This window comes from Dermacentor silvarum, chromosome 11, assembly GCF_013339745.2.
Source record: "Dermacentor silvarum isolate Dsil-2018 chromosome 11, BIME_Dsil_1.4, whole genome shotgun sequence".
Taxonomy (NCBI): domain Eukaryota; kingdom Metazoa; phylum Arthropoda; class Arachnida; order Ixodida; family Ixodidae; genus Dermacentor; species Dermacentor silvarum.
The window spans coordinates 80,122,091-80,139,532 of NC_051164.1; the positions used below are offsets into that span (position 1 = coordinate 80,122,091).

General features: G+C 48.1%; 1 protein-coding gene across 1 annotated transcript in view; it reads right to left on the reverse strand.

The window, feature by feature from the left end:
• Positions 1-483: 483 nt before the first annotated feature.
• The window catches only part of LOC119433771 (MAP kinase-interacting serine/threonine-protein kinase 1-like), a 117,884-nt gene continuing 100,925 nt past the window's right edge, over positions 484-17,442 (reverse strand). The window contains 6 exon segments of the mRNA XM_037701019.2: positions 484-3,600; positions 3,603-3,696; positions 3,972-4,477; positions 4,967-5,159; positions 6,602-6,723; positions 7,478-7,716. Of these exon segments, the coding sequence (XP_037556947.1) occupies positions 3,442-3,600; positions 3,603-3,696; positions 3,972-4,477; positions 4,967-5,159; positions 6,602-6,723; positions 7,478-7,716 (1,313 nt within the window). The 3' untranslated portion in view covers positions 484-3,441.

The window sequence follows — 17,442 nt, forward strand, 5'->3', positions numbered from 1 at the left end:
CCTTCAGCGCTTGTTATGATGTCCAAGTTCAGTTATCTGTAACGAAACACTAAATTGGTGTTCCCTTTATAACAGACCATAGTGTACATTGTTTATGGAACTGTACATGGTACGGGCACACTGCAAATACTTAGTACGTCATTTCTATGCAGATCAATGGTTTTTACATTCACCTAATTTCCAATGGAGATCACTCTAGAAACACGTGAAGACAGAGGCGGACGATGTGCAGTTATTTAAACACTACGCCAAGGAAGTAACACAAATGAAGTTGCGTTCTTTGGGAATCCTAAAAGGCTCATTCACACTAGGCCGACAGGACACCGATTTTTGTCTGCGGACTGTCGGCGAGAGCAGTTCACAGGACGGAATTTCCAACAGTTGCCAACAGTCGGCAGACCAAAATCAATGTCGTGTTGGCCTAGTGTGAATAAGCCTTAATGACTCGCTGCTGTGCACAGACAAATAAAGACACAAGGCACATTTTATTTCGCGTTGGTCGAAATATTTTTTTTATTTTTCACAATTCTTCGTCTTTATCCTTATTTCAACACAAAGAGAAGCCAAACAAACAATAAACTTTGTACTTTTTTTTTCATTCCCACATGGGATGTGTGTACGTTCTGTAGAGTTGCGACAGTAGAACAATTTTGATCCGGAAGCACAGAAATTTTTTTCTCCCACAACGTACGAAACAAAGAAAAAAGAAAAACGGAGCTGACGACGAAGAAAAAAAAAATGCACAACACCACGTTTCCCCATCAATGTGACAGGACCGCAGTTTTCAATGACAATAGTACAGTGTACAGCGTGTGTGTATATATATATGATTGGAAACTTGTGTGTACATGCAGCAATGTTTACAACATTTTGTAAAACTGTGCAAGCAAGATCCGTCTTATTATCTTGTGTGTATATGTGTGTGTGCTTGTTGAACATCTCACAATCTATAAGAAGAAAGAAAAAACTAAGGTAATCAGTCACACACGCGCACAATCCTAGTGACACATGCAACGAAAACCTCGGTTTGACCACGCTTCAAATTTTGGCACTACAGCAGCATTCATCGCAATCAAAGGAACGAAGAACATTTTCTTCGAAAGAAAAACAAAACATTTTTAAGCTTATCACAGATACATGGACGACAATTTCCAGTAGTAACAGCGGTAGTCGGCACAGACTGGACAAGGTTTCGGGGTAAAGGGGAGGACAAGGAACAATGTTCCAAGTTCCCTCTAAAAAAACTGGAGGGAACTTGTGCGGATGCCAACGAAAGATGGAATCACATTAAAAATAAAAAAAAAGATTCAAGAGAGAGGGAACGGGCACACTAGAAATGGCATCAGGTTTGAGGAGAATAAAGCTCATTAAGGCATAAATCACGACAGCTTTCCAGGCATAAGTTCCGTTGAGAACAACAGCTGGATGAACCCGTTGAGGAAAAAAAGATTCCCAACACGAAGGCACCGCTTCTATAAACCTGGTAAGACTTGCAAAGCAAGGTAGGCAACGACTTTGGAAGGGGCATTCTAACGAAATCATTACCACGAGGGGGAAAAAAAAAACGAAAAGAATTTTGCTCCCCCCTTCACAACTATTATGTATATCTTTACAAAAATAATAAAAGTGGGAAAAAGAATAGAAAACCGGCGATTGAGAATGGTTTGCGATGACTCGAAGACTACCCGTCCTCGAAACAAAAATGAAACTGCAAGGGGAAAAAAAAAAAAAAAAAGGTGACGATGAGCAATGGAACATTCTGGTGACGCACATTCACATGACCTTCCTTGAGCGATGGGCGTAATGTGTTAATCTTTAGCCTTTTTCCTTCCCATTTTATTCTGCAAGAAATAAAAGAGATACTGCATAAATAAACAAAAAGTCCAAAGAGAGACATTCAAACAAAAGAAAAAGTCTGGGAAGTAGCAGTTATTGGTTTTCAGCTTACACGCGCGACTTGCACGCACCACCACTTACTTGTATAGACTAACGCACGTCAAAGAAGCGTGTAGACCAAAGAAATCAGGCACTGGAATTAGTTGGGTACACCGCGGTTTTACACAGGTACAACAGAATGACAGAACAATCACCGAGCAGAATAAAAAAAAAAGGGCCCCCGAAAGGGCAAGTAGATAGAATACCGTAGCGAAAAATGAACGATGCCTTTCAAACCCACAGTTAGGCTACGAGATAAAGGAAGAAAAACGCAGCCCAAGAGAGACTGCGTCGAGGCACACTATAGCATTACATATCACTTCTGACATCAAAGAAAATAAACTCTTTTTTTTGTTGTTTTTCTCTCAGAACAGCACTCGCAGGTTCCATAAAAACAGGGAGGTTGTGACGATGCAACAGCGAACCCCGTTCAAACTGTCCTGTGCACTGTTTTTTTTTTTTTAAAGAACAGCCAACGCCAAAGAAGGAGCCCTTCATCTGACGAGACAGTAGGTGGTTATACACACATGGCCTTTTTTTTTGTTTTTGTTTTTCTGAAGAACTCAAGAAGATCACTTGTTAAGTACACAGAGAAGCCTGCAAGTTTGCTGCATTGTCGCGCACAACCTTCCCCACCTTCACTCCTTATTTCTTAACGCCAGTATGCCAGAGACTCGAGAGACGGGTCCGTCTTGCGGTGGGCGGCAAAAGGTGGCGACGAGAATTGGGGGGAGGGAAAAGAGCCGGAAGGAACTCTAGAAACACCATGCACAACCTTTCTCCCGAGATTTCACTGCGGAACGGGCCACCAACAAGGCAGAGCTATTTGAACCTACACCTCGGATTCAAATGTTTTTTTCTGGTTTTTTTTTGTATTTTTTTTTCAGGTGACATTTTCACGAGGCGCATCGGAAAACTAAATCAACCAACACCACTTTTTCCAGGAGCCTTCCGCACTGCAGCTGAAGTTCCGAGCGCCATTAAGCACCTTTGCTCACGAGCATGAGAAGGGAGCAGGCCTGCCCAAAGCTTCCTGGAGATTTCCACAAGAGTGTGTTGAGGAAATGACGAAGACTTGATGTGAGACAGTACATAACTAGACAAGTTCTGGTCTTGAGGAAACAAAAAAGCTTGGTTCAAGCCTGTTACACTTCTTGCCGAGGAGCAACAACACTCCCCCATCACAACCGAGCCAGTTCACGGATCAATGTCCACACACAATCCCACGAGTGTTCTCATTACATAGCTTTAGCACTCAAACGTCAACCGCAGTCCAAACAAACCCTGGAAGGAGGTGCAGCTTCACACCGGCTCTTCTTCAAAGAGGTTGAGGTAGGGAAGGAACAGGGACACGGAGTTCTTGTTGACTGCTTCAGAGTCCAGGCCTTGGGAGAGGTGCTGGAGCCGGAGCGGTGAACAAGATAGACGGGAGAAAAAATAGGAGCTCACGGGAAGAAGGAAAACAGAAAAAGAAAAGGGGGGGGGAAGAGCGGAGGAAAGCAAAAGTCAGCCGGAAAGAGAGATGGACTCGACCGAGCTGCGCAGGCTCAAGGAACGGCCAGCACGACGGCGTTGGGCAAGCTTCGACTCCCCGGGAGGAGAGAGTCCAAAGCCGCCGGTTGGTGGAGATGGATCGGGGTGTCCAGTGAACGTGGCGGGCCGCAGCGTAGTTCCATGCTCCAAGCCATCTGGTGCTGAACCAGTCGCTTGACTGCGTTGGCGCTCTCGGCAAATGCGGCGAGGTCGCGGGCACTATTGTTCCTGCAAACCACAAATAATTTTAAAATATTAATGAACATACATGGCTGCACAAATCTTAAAAATTTGAGAGAGCAGGCAGGTATATGCAGTGCACTGCAATTACGACGCTCGCTCAAAGTGTCTCCAAGATTGCCCGCCCTGATTGGGTTATAGTGCACTGCAATTACGACGCTCGCTCAAAGTGTCTCCAAGATTGCCCGTCTGATTGGGTTATAAGACAAGTTGCCAACAATGCGAGAGAAGCCAAACTGCCAACCCTGAAGTCTGTTCCTCACCTGCGAATGATGGAAGGTGTGTGCAGGGCAGTGCTCGGCCCGCCGTGTGCCACCCAGGGGTGGGCCAGGACTTCCTCAGCCGTGTAACGCTGGCTGGCATCCTTGACAAGGAGATGGGAAATGATGTCCTTGGCCTCGTCCGAAATGCCGGCCCAGTCACGGTCGGGAAAGTCGTACCAGCCCTCCTGGATCGAAGTGAACAGCTGGTCCTGACAAGCCTGGCAGAACTCTCCACGCTCCCAGCCGCAGCTGCTGCCACAGCGTCCGTAAAACGGCGGGTAGCCGCACAGCAGGATGTAGACGATGACCCCCAGGCTCCAGAGGTCGCAGCGCTTGTCGTAAGTGTGCGCCTCTCCCACAAATGCCCCCACCACCTCGGGCGCCATGAACTCGGCCGAGCCCACGGGCGTCTGCAGCTCGGGCGTCGTGGGCGGTGTTGCCTCATTGCCTGGCAGCAACACCACACCAGAACCCAAGTCGAGGTCGCAGATCTTCACGGGCCAGATCTGGACAGTTAGAAGAGGCGAGAAGACCCGCTCGTCAAGATTTCAAAGCCATGGCACTCTACTCGTCAACCAGAAGGAGCTGAATTTTTTAACAATCAATTACAGTGACAGTTTCACTTTAGTCTAACGTAATAGCGAGCATGCGGCTTTGCAATAGCAAGACACGTACCATGTATATCACTACACATGACAACCACTGGCCACGAGGATGAAACTGAAGCGAAATCCACCAGCTTCATTATCTAACTATGGTATACCACACATCACAGCTAAAAACATTATTTTCGAGAATGTGACTATTGCATCCTTCACGGTAGTTCCGCCAAATAGAACACTACCATCAGAGCTATGGTAGTTCGTACCTTTACCTAACACAGCAACGGCCAAATTTCTACCCCTTTGTTCATGCTTTCTTTGTCATGATGCAGCCCGCGAATCTGCATCTCCTCTGCGGCACGGCACCCCTCACAAGTCAGAAAGTGTTCTCACCTGATCTGTGTCGAAGCACAGAATGTTCTCCGGCTTGAGGTCCCTGTGCGCAATGCCCTTGGAGTGCAGAAAGCGCAGAGCTTCGGCGATATCCCGCACCACGCGGCTCGCCTCATGCTCGGTGAACTGCACCCGCTGCTCGATGTGCCGCAGCAGGGGACCCCCGCGCATCTTCTCAAAAACAAGGTAGAACCTGAAATTTGGCAAGCGCTCAGCTTTAGCCGCAGTGTCCTTCGTGCGTCACAGGCATTGGGTATTAATCTTTACACTTCAGCTTGACAAGTTGCTCTAAATTAGTTGAACAAACAGTGTGTTCAAAGCCATTTAGTTTCATCCAAAAATGACTAGAGGGAAACTCGGTGCTAGTACTGACAGACAAACCTCGATATAAGCACACACTATTTGTTAAGTGCCGATATTGACCCTTACTAGATTTCATATTTAGTTCGTTATATCCGAAAATGCGAAATATCTGAACTCGTTATATCGAGGTTTAACTCTAGCTGCATGGCAATGATGGGCAGCACATCGTTTTTAACACAACATTGCATTACATGTGCAACAATTTTCAATGATTATGTACTTGCACAGGGACTTACTGCTTTTATGTGTTTAGAAAAGTAGGACTGATTGGAACTTCGAAAGATGACGCGTTTATATCGAATATTCATTACAATGGTACATCCCTTACACGCTAGTAATCTGCAATGGACACTTAAGATTTGTCACATCCGATAATTACGTTAGAATGGTGTTAGTTGCACCAAGATTACACTGCAATAGTATTAGCATTAATTCCATGCTCAAAACCAGTAAACAAATGCTTACAACATATAGGCACTGCCTGGTCTCTGCATTAGCTTGCATGCATTACCAACCATCAACCATGCATGGATACTGAATGAATACTTTTAGTAGACAGTGAAGGCAGTCACGTAACCAAGAAATATGCAGACCAGAACTTTGCTTAAAAGAGGAAGCTTTAAGTCGAGGGCTCCTATCTAAGTACACAGGAACAGAGAAATAGCCTTTCTTGGCAACCGCTGCACGAAACAACAGGTAGTGACTGCTGCACGTGAATTTTCGATTTAGGCCGTCAATTTCTATCGAATTTTTAATTGAAATTGTGGCAAATTGAATTTTCAGAAAATAAAGCTATCCAGTTTCTAACTGTGTAGCTCAGCAATAAAAAAAGAATATCACAATTCTGTAAACTGCACCTAATATTACATCTAAAGCGAACAAAATTGATGCATTATCCATGGCTCTCAAATATGACAATAATATGCGAGTAGGACTTTTACAAAACCCGTGTAAACATTGTAACAAATTGCAAGATATAAATTGATGCATCAAATTTGTCCGCTTTAGATGCTCGAATGGGCGCAGTTTACATAATTAATATTTGTTCTTGGTGCAGAGCTACGGATTTGTAAACTTCGTGCTTTCTTTTTAAACATCAATTTCTGCGACAAAAACATTAAATTCTGCTCTCTACAGTCACTAAAATTTAACTTCGATTAAATGCCGCAAATTTGATTCACCTAGTTCCAGAGGTTACCTCACAAGAGAATTTATATGTTTTACATGTATTTGAATAGGCAGCGTCGGAGTTGGCCCCGAGTTAACACCTACCGATTCTCATCTTCGAGGAACTCAATCAGCTGGACGATGTTCTTGTGGCCTGAACAGTGATGGAATGTCTCCACTTCCCTGAATACACGGGCCCGGCTGTGGCCAGGACCTTTCTCAATGATCTGGAAAAAAACAATAAGGGCGGTGCAATCAGTGAAAAGCACTCAAGCAGACCTCCACAGCAAACTGTCTGCAAACTGCCCATTCTCACGCGACAATGCACCTGCCTTGTATGGAGACCGGGTATCTATAAGTAACAACCCTGTCCCACGGGACAATGAAATTGTCCTTGTCAAGATTAAAGAACCACCCAAGGTATCGTATGCAAGTGGCAGAGCAGGTGTCATTTATAGTAGTGGCTCACTGCAAATCTAGGAGCAACTGCTTATCAGTGCATTCACAAATCTTTGTGGCGTACAACCGCATTATTGAATGCTACTTTTCACTCTGCTTCTGCAACAAGTATAGTGCAGCCTCAGTAGGCACAGTGCACATGTTTTTGCACACATGCGTGATCATAACAAATTTTGCACTTATAGCATGTTTTTGTAACAAAGCCATTTAAACCCAGAAGAATGAGGTTTATAACGTCAGCACTGGCCGATACACAGAGTGGCAGAGATGGAGGTCACGTGGGGATTACATCAACCAGACCGTTTTGGCCTGGGCGGTTCAAATTAAGGAGCAGCAGCGGGGACAAGTTTCCACGCAACAGTCACATACTGGCGCATGGAAAACAATGATAGACAAGTAGCACCGGCCAAACAGACATGGACTATCATCGCCCAGCGCTTGCCCCATTGCATTGTAGTCAGTGTCTCTGTTAGCACTGTGTGCGTTCCAAGATACTGAAGGTAAAGGGAAGGGCGTACGCACCTTGACGGCGTGCTCCTTGCCGGTGTACAGGCAGATGCAGGTCTGAACCGAGGCATAGGCACCCTCGCCAAGCACTTCCCCAGTGAGGGAGTACAAGTCGGAGAAGTTGCTGGCCGCCAGGCTCGAGCCCGTACGCTTCTTCTTCTTGCGCCGGCGCTGCTGTTGCCGCTGCTGTTGCTGCTGCTGCTGCTCGGCGCAGAGAGTATCCTCCTCCACCGAGAGGATGCTTGGCAGATCTTCTGCACATCAGAGGAAAAAAAACAGAGACGCGCAGTGGCTTAGACGACGACTGCTGCACTGACTGGCTTTAGCTCTACTCCAAGCATCTCTGAACTTTCCCACCTAAGGGGAACACGAAGCAATTTCACGCATGCCCTAGGGCAGGCCCTCCGAGGTGTGAATGCTGGTTTACCACACATCAAAACAACTACGCTAAGAAACAGTTCTACAATGTTTGCGAACAACCACAAATCAGGCTAGTGCAAGACTAGAATCCACTTTCCCATCTAGGCAGGAGAGCACATTATAGCTGATGTTGCTCAATTTTTCCATAAACAATGAGACAGTAGTGGCTTGATCATAGGCAATATTAAATGACAATGAAGGGCTGCTATATCGAAATTTACAATGCCAAGTGAGAGAGAAGGCAGAGGAGGGGGGGGGGGGGGGCACTATTGACATTGGACCCCTGTGAAGCACAAAACTGCCACTGGCTAAACAGACTCAAGGAAAGAAAAATAAGCAAAATGGCAGGCTTCATGAAACTATGCAGGCAACTGTTTCCAACTTCCAACTGTTTCCTGACCCAAGTCCACTATATGCATGCAACATTTTGGATGGTTTGCATTAATTCAAAGTGGTTTAACTGCACTGCATATGCTATGCAAGCTGGGCGAGTTTAATTAACGGTGCTCTGCAATACCTATCAGTGATCGAGGCACTGCATGCAGCTAGTGCTGTATCAATAGAGAAATATGCAAAAGATAGACCCAGAAAAGAAAAAAAAAAAAAGCGCCAAGAAACCCGATGCATCTTTTTTTTTTTTTTCACATTAAACATTTCACATTTTTTTCACATCACATTAAAGGTTAATGTTTGTACACCCCAGGTGTCCGACGTCCGTAAACACTACGACGACAAATAACCGCGCACGAAAGGGCGCGATGCAATGATTTCAGCGTTTGCAGCCAAAGCCCAACAGGCCCAGCAACGTGTCGGGTTTCGGATTCAGGTCAACGCTCCGAAAATAGTTCGCATGACGCAAGCCCTCGGAAAATTTTATCAGAGCGCGAAAGCAAACAGAACAATACACCGATGAAAATTACAAGCGCACACAGCTCGCGCCTGCAAGCTAATACAAACAGTAACAAAACGCACGACTGGCCCGTTGCTGGCACAATTGGCCAGCAATCTCACACAAAGCGACTGGCAAGCGTGTGCGTGCGTGTGCGCGCTCCGAGAACACGAACGCGACTTTCGTTACACCCTTCGCAGGCCCGTCTGGTTCGCTTCGAGAGAACAAAATCGCTGCGCAAGCAGTACAATCACGGCTACACACAACCGCCACTCACTTATTTGAACCATGTCGGGAGATCTTTTGTGCGTATGACTAGGATGATGTCGAGCAGGCTCGGCGGTGCGCTGGCCTCCTCGGGCGGTGGAGTTGGCAGCGGTGGCGGTGTGAGGCGACTAGTAGGAAGAGGTTGTCGAGAAGACCCGCTCGCTCGGGTAGTGGCGCGACGGCACGGAGACTCCGACGACGAAACCGAACGGCAACGGTGAGGGGGACGGTGGATGGAACGGCGACAGCGCTCAGTGGTCGCGACAGTTCGTGGTGGCCGTAGCAGCTACGGCTGCGAGTCGTGGTCGTGGCAGCAGCGCACCGAGCTGGAGGAGGAGAACCCACAGCCGCCGAAGAAGGCCCGCCGCAGCCACCGCTCCGGACGACGCGCCAGTGCTTCCCGGTGGTGCTCACACGACGCTCCGCGCTACTCATTCCAAAGACTGAGCCCCGAGCCCAGACTGCGTGCCAGCTAAATAGCCGGCAGTCAGCTGCCGCGCCACCGCCGGAAGCAGACGACGAAGACAACAACGAGGCAGCGGTGGAGAGCGCCGCCGCCGCAAGCACTCAGTTTCCTGCTGTGGGCCACGCCACGCGCCGAAGGACGCACGGGAGCAGACGACAAGACCACGCGACTCGCCGCCATTTTCTAGGTGCGGAATCGCACGACCGGCGCGCGTTCGCGGCATCCCATTGGTTGCGAATGGAGGAGAGAAACGCTGACGTCACCAAAAGACGCGCTTTTCCCCCTCTCCGCGCCTGTTGCGCGCCGTCGGCCGGCCGTAGGCCATTTGGAGGGCACGCACAAACCGGCCGGCCGCTCCTTCTTCCCGCATCACGTATATGCAGCTGCGAATGACTCACTCCACTGTTGTGATACGGCGCTAAAGGGAAGAAAAAAAGAAGGAAAGCGCGCGCGTGATCTGTGTACGAGTGCACGCAGGTATAACGAACATTTGCGGAGAGAGAAAAAAGAAGAAAAGACGATGAAAAGAAAGTTTGCCCGTCTCGTGACTCGGCGCAGGGGCTTGAGAGAGAAGAGAGATGGCGTGGCAAAAAAACTACAAGGGCATTGCGTCAACTCGTTCATTTCTCTCTTTTCGCCGCTCGCCCTATGCGTGCAACATACACATTCAGACTCTTTACAAATGAGTGTCCCGGACTGAGCTGCCTCAAATGCAGTAGATTCCAAGAAAGAGAAGGAAGGGGCAGAACGAGAAAAATGCCGTTCCTGATGGCATGATCGGAAAACGAAACGACGAGCGGTCACAAGATAGGCGAGCTCTGAATATTCCCTTTTGCGACCGGCGAAGGCAACCTACAAAAAACGATTGCCGTCTCGAAGGTTATGTTGCAATTCGTATCTCCTGGAAAACGTCCCTGGGGCGCACAGGTTTCGCTCTGATCTCGCTCCAGTAAATCCGCACGATATCGCGTGTTGAACCAATACGCCGAATCCCGCGCACACTGCATACTCAGGGGGAGGGGGGGAATCCATACGGGAAAGCCAATCGTGCTTTTGACTGCGAGCTTACTCTGGCGTTGGACGAAAGCACATGCGCACCGCGGCTAGCGATTGAGTAACAAAAACAACCGTTCGAAGTGAACAGTCTGGACCTCGAAATTTGCGCGAGATTGTTGCAAAACTGTGCAGTCGACGAGAGGGCCTCTTTAAATGCTTGGTTATGCTGCTCAGAACTCAGCGATTAAAAAAAAAAAATACGGGTTGGCGAATATACGAATCTAATATTACTAACTATTCGTATTCGAAAATTAACTATTCGATATTTTTCGAACATCGAAACTAACCAAATGTTTCGTAACAACCGACTAGTAAAGCAAGATTACTCTTTTGTTCCTCGTCTGCCAAGCAAATCATCGCAAAGTATTGCAAGTGAAACAACGACAGAAGTTTTCAAAGCAATGCAGAAACAAAATGGATACCCCATTGGAATGCTGTTGGGAATCCAACCCACGACTTCTTGCTCCGGTGGTGAACAACGCAATGCTGCTAACCTTGGCATCGCTTGCGTCTGTGGAGCTGCGCCTCATCTAGCACTAACACTAAGTGCTTCCAATTCTCTTTCCTACTGAACACTTCGAAACTTACGACACATATTCCACCATATTGTCGAAGTCTGCAATGACGGCGTTATGAGCCAATCGGAGAGGCCGTATAGCTCCCCTGCGGGCCAATCAGGGCTGAGAAGATGGCGAATTCGACAATATGGCGGAATTTGACAATGTCCACAACTCCTGCTGCTCACAGCACGACGCGTATACGACTGCTTATCATCTCTAATTTCGCCGTCGTCGTAAGCGACATTGCGGAGCGAACTCGCGCGCCAACGGTTCCTAAGAACTCTAGACAACGGAAACGCTGGAATGGCAGCTTTCAACAGACCCAAACGTGAAGGAGCGGGCACACCCCAAGCGTCTGGTTGTCGAGGTCTATTAAGAAAACAGTAGGAATTCCAGGAAACCTGCTGGAACTGTTTTTCCGTACAGCGCGCTGACGGTCCACAATTTCTTATCGAGCCCGATTAAAAGCGTCGGTCGCCGAATGCCGCAAAGCGTATGGTCGTATATATGGTCGACCCTTATCGTATGGTTGATTCGATTATCGTCGCGAAAGGGCCGCTCGTCTAGGAACACGCAATCATTTCGGCTTCACGTGCCTTTTATAACAGTGCATGTACACGTGACAAACGAATCGGTGACGCCAGTTCAGGGAGGCGATAAGGAAGGCGACTGTTGTTACGATGTCCTCCCGCTCTCTTTGCCGTGGCCTTTCTAATGACCATCGTTGCGCCAGCTTACATGTTTGCGTATACTGTATCGCAAACAGAGGAAGCGACATTAAAACATAGGCGTCGTGGCTTGGCACACGTTGGACATTTTCTTTCTTTCTCTAGTTTCGATTCTGGTCGGAACTAAGGCTTGGACTAAGCCCAGGACTTGGAACTGTTTCCTGCGCGAGTTTCCATTTTGTGTCCTCGCATAAAAGTCGACACCACATACAGAAGGCCGGTCGACACGGTTTCGGGCCCGTGCACTTACGGTGGCCTTCTGCATTGAAAGTACCGAATCTGAAGCAAAAACGGGTGGCCTTGAGAAGTCGCCAGAGTATTAAAGGTTTCTCGACAGTACGCCTGCTTTCTGGTGGACTTGGCTGTGCGTGCCAATGCAGCATAACTTGACGATCCTGTTTAGAGTAGCTTTAAAATGGCCGCCGCGGCTCGCTATGGTCAAAACAAAAGAGCCGCCCTTCAATCTCACAGGGATCGACGGGAAGGGGGGGGGGGGGGGGGGGAAGCCGTATCACCTTGCTCGGGGGAGCACGAGACATCGCTGACGCAACGGCGGCAGCGACGTCGAGACCGCGTGGAACACATTTTTTTCTGGCACCCCTCGCACTTCCTTTCTTTTTATCTTTCTTTCTTTTTTCCACTAGACGCGCCGTCGCCAACTCGACAAGAGTCAGCTGACCCGCGCGCTTCGGAAGCCTCTGCCGCCCCGCGGCGCGCCAGCAGAAAGGGCGAAGGGACGAGTGAACAGAAAGCCGTAGCGACTGTGGAAAGAGCCTCAGCCAGCCCCCCCGCCCGCCACACACACACACGCACGCACGCAAGACCAGAGAGTTTTGGCAACGCCCGTTTCCTGGAATTTCCCCTCTCTCGACAAAGAGGGACGAGTTGGGTACAACGCGGCCTGCCAGTTGGCCGCCGAGGCAACAGCAGGGTTGGTTGTGTTCGGCGTGTAATAGTGGAATTCAGGTCAGACCCTCGCTGGACAAACAGCTCACTCCCTTTATGACGTTTGAGCTGGACAGATTGCTCACTGCATAAAAGTTCGGCACTATCGACGTACGAAATAATAAAACTGCGTACGGACTTGAAAAGTGCTAACGCAGATAGCATTTACAGCGCACTACCGGCCTTCGTTGTTGGCGTCGACGCAAGGGATCTCGGGAAGTAGTGCGGTAACGCAGCAAGTTGGACTAATTTCATTATGACCTGGAAGTGCAATCCAACGCGGTGGTGCATCGATCGTAATTAATGCTATCAGATTGCAGCAGCTCATAGGGACCGTTACTAAAATGTTTTAACGCGACAGCGTTAAGGGCCCCGTGTCGCAGAAAATCCGGTGTCGGCGTCCTGTAAGCGATAATTGCCGCATGTCAAACCCGCACATATCGAATCTGAAAGGTATTCGATATATAAAATCAAAATATTATACAGAAAATTTCAAGGGGATTTTGCAGCTGTTCCACATACAAATAATTCTTTATATGTGGGTTCGATTGTATTTTATACGGCACTGAAGTTCTTATATTACGATTCTTATACATATAGGCCACTAAAGTTCTTATATATCCATCGAAATGCGGCCGCCGTGTCCGGGATTTGATTCCGCGACCTCGTGCTAAGCAGCCCAACACCATAGCCACTAAGCAACCACGTATAGGGTACCGGTAACGTCGACGATACTTCAGCTCTTCTCTTCAGTCACGGCCAATTACAAGTTAGCATTATGCACACACTCGAACGTACACGAGAATACAGAGACGCCGCGGAGATAGGTTTTGGTGCAGCATATGCCGCAAGGATCGTGCTCCTTGATGCAGTGTCATATGGAACAAGCTCAGGACCAAGGAGATGGCAGCAGACGGGTATAGATACGCTCCGAAAACTACGATCTCGCTGATGCTTATCACTGCGCTTTTGCCAACGTTGAGAAGAATGTTACTGGTGTAATTTCCCATTCACTCTACGTGGTTCGTTCAGATTAAAGCAAAGGAGCAGGAGTCCACTCGTGTTTCTAGAACCTGGAGGGCATATACTTATATAAAGCAACGAACTCAAGAGTTGGCGCACGTGAGACAGGCCTTCGTCCTGAACATAAACATGGACAGATTATAGGCCGCGACCGGGTGCAGCTGATTGATACGGTAGATGAGATTACGAGGAACAGGTGAAGCTGGGGCAGGTCGTGGAACGCTACAGATAACCGGTGATCTATTAAGAGTAACCGGACCGGTGCCAAGTGGAGGGAGGCGCGTAGAGGAGGGCAAAACAGTTAGGTGATGTGACGAGGTTAGTGAATTTTTGAGGCACAGGATGTATATAATTAGTTGATGCAAGACGGCGGTAATTGGAGATCGCTGTGTCCTATATAGTGGACATGCAATACGATTATGACGATGATCCATCCTGCCGAGCCAAAACAGAGTATACGGGTTATATATTGCGCATGCGCAGTATCGCTGAAGCTATACATTGCTGGACTTGCATGCGCTATTTCTCTCTCTCTACCCGATATATATATATATATATATATATATATATATTGTTACAGTGCGTCAAAGGTACTGGAGCGGCAGCATCAGCAGCAACAGCATTAGGAGAGCAGCGAGGAAGGACGACGTGTAGTATCGGCACCAACTTGCCCTACGGCTCTCTGCAATAAACGCCTTCTACACACCCCGTAAGGGCCGTAACAATATATAACTCACTGACGACTCAACGCCGAACAGTTGAAAAAAAAAAAAAAAAACTATATACGCTAAATCGGATACATGAATGAAGGCTCTTTATGAACACCTTGAACGAGGCCTCGTATGCGCTGGAACGACTTGGATGCAGTTCGGCTCCTACAGGCCTCGAACGAGACAGCTACAGCGCCGCTTTTCGCGCGCATTCGCACAAGAAGTGGCCGTATAATTTCGCGCGCAAATTATTACGCGTCCTCTATCCGTGCTGCTGCTGTTGATTCCTTGTGCAACGCGCACAATTAAACCCATTAATTATGCAACGCGCTATATATCCTGTGCGGGGAGGAAGAATGGGCACGACTTCTACGGATATTGACGCGTATATAGTATAGGCACTTGATTTTCCTTTCAGCGTATATGTATACCGGGAGAAAGCTATAACTTCATGTGACAGCCGACGTTAGTATCGGCACCGTGACAGTATTTTGTAACGACCCATTCCAATTACCCGTCCCTTTTCTTATCCGTCGCGTCGAGCCCAACGTTTATACATCTATAGTGGGGTACTACTTTAGAAGGCGGCGGCCTTTGCCCCCCAAATGCGGATTCACACGAGCCTCCACCAATGGGCGCGCACTCTAGACTGACGTCATGAGCCGGACGGACGGTGACCCCGCCGACAGAGAACATGGCAGCCCGCGCTTCGAACTGGTAGCCGAGTCGCGTCAGCGGGACTATTTCTTTAGTCGCGGAGCCAATGAGCTGCTGCGCTTCGGTCATTTGGGCGGGGCCTCTCCTGACTTCTTACGTTGTACCAGACTTTTTTTTTATATATATGTACACTAAATAAACGCTGGTTGCCCAGAAAGCCACACGAGCCCTTGTGTATACAGTACCCGAAAGTGACAAACTTGAGTGCCCGATGGACACGTTCCGCTTTGTCTACATTGCGTGTGACTGATCTAAACTCCAGTTTTCTTTCTATCTCTTTCCCTTGCACATCCCCCTAGCCACGCGCAGAGGGTATTGTGAAGTGGACAAAGTGCGTAGTTAACCTCATAAATACGAGAAGAGAAGCACGAAGTGTAGGACGGAAACAAGGAAGTCGATAGGATGATCGAGTGCTCACTACTTCGTGCCAAACTGTGCTTTAGTTACTTACTTTAATGGCTAGTTAATAATACAGGTAATAATGCGGTATAGTCTGCTTTGTACCAACACTCCATCCTACAGGACCGAAACATGCGCTTTCCCGTATACGATATAACGGGATGGACCGTTTCGCTACTCTTCATACTCCCTTCCTACCTCCTTAAATACAATCCCCCCCCCCCTCTCGGACAGGGTAGCAAACCGGAAAGAGAGAGAGAAGTCATAAGGGAAAGGCAGGGAGGTTAAACAGGCTGAGCCCGGTATAGGCTACCCTGCACTGGGGAAGGGGGATTGAAAGAGGAGAAGGAAGAGAGAAGTTCACACCATGCACAGTTTTACTACAGTCAAGCGTTCATCGCTGAGTTAGTCACAGGCGGTCATACAGACCGGTAGCCAAGCGGACTTTTCTTTCCTGGTTATAATCATCCTGCCTTTCGCCTGTTTCTAAGACTCTCGCTAGAACTCGCCGATGGAAAAATGACGAAAAGAGGGGAGAAATGAAATGGATCGTTGCAAAATTTGGCTCGCTATATGCGAAGCGTGGCGACCCGTCAGCTGCCCGCATTCCGTATTAAAAATAAAAATAAAAAAGGGTGGGCAGTAGTGATACGTGGCACTCCACGCTGCCAACATCGCTACTTCCCGGACTAAGTGACGTCACGCAAAGCGCCAGAGACCAGCAAAAAAGAATGACGTGTACGGCCCTGTTGACCAACGGGGCCGAGATGTGGCGGGGGAGCACGCGCCCGTGATTGTTACGCAACCTCAAAAGCGCGTGGTCGCTACGGGGCTTCTTGCGCCCGGGAGATCGATCGCTGGAATAAAAGAAGGGCGCTCGACGCATAAAGGCAAAGAAAGAGGCACGTGACGTTGATTGCCCCAGGAATATACACAACGCGAGAGACATCTGAAAAGGAGGAGGAAATGTACTCATTGTGACACGCGAGACAAATATGAAGAAAAAAAAAATCGATGCGGCTTATTGTGTCTGCGCCGCATGTGTAACAAAACGGGCCTGGCTGTAGAGGGCATACACTCGAATGACATCGCGACCTCCGTTGGCCCAGATTTGCAATATGCATGGAAACACAGAGCAGGCTGATCGCCGAAGCGAACGTGCACGTCTTTTCTTTTTTTTTTTTTTTTGAAAACTACAATGTAACGAAAAAGGAAAAGGTGGAACAAAGAGACGAGCGACTATTGCAACGCCACAAGCAAAGACATGTTGGTCAGCGCTCCTGGAAGGAGTGCAGCCGTTCAAGACTGTGACAAAGACAGATCAGCCACGTTAACGCCAGACGGTGTGTGGTCAGCGCAACGTAACTTCTCCGACGGGGGGTGATAAAAGTAGGACGCGCCACTCGAGTTCGGAATAACAGTTCTCCGAATTGGGAGAGCCCTGACTCACGCTACATACGCCTGTCAGAAGAAGAAGAAACAGAAAAGGACTCAAGGTGTGTCCCGTGACTCCAAGCGACGCAAACTCTTATCTACACTGTGGATCACGTAGTCACGATTACTTGCCTCCATTACTGACTGCATTCTAGCCACTAATGACTGCAATTGTGCGACTAGATTGGACAATTCTAGTTGAGCCGGTCTACTCGAGGAGGCGGACATTGCTTACAAAAAAAAAATGCATAATCGACGAATTAACAAACATTCACTAATTGAGTTTTGTAACTAATTACATTATGGTCCACATTACAATTTACTAATTCTAGCCGTGGAGTTCGCAAGGCGGATCCACTTGGAACG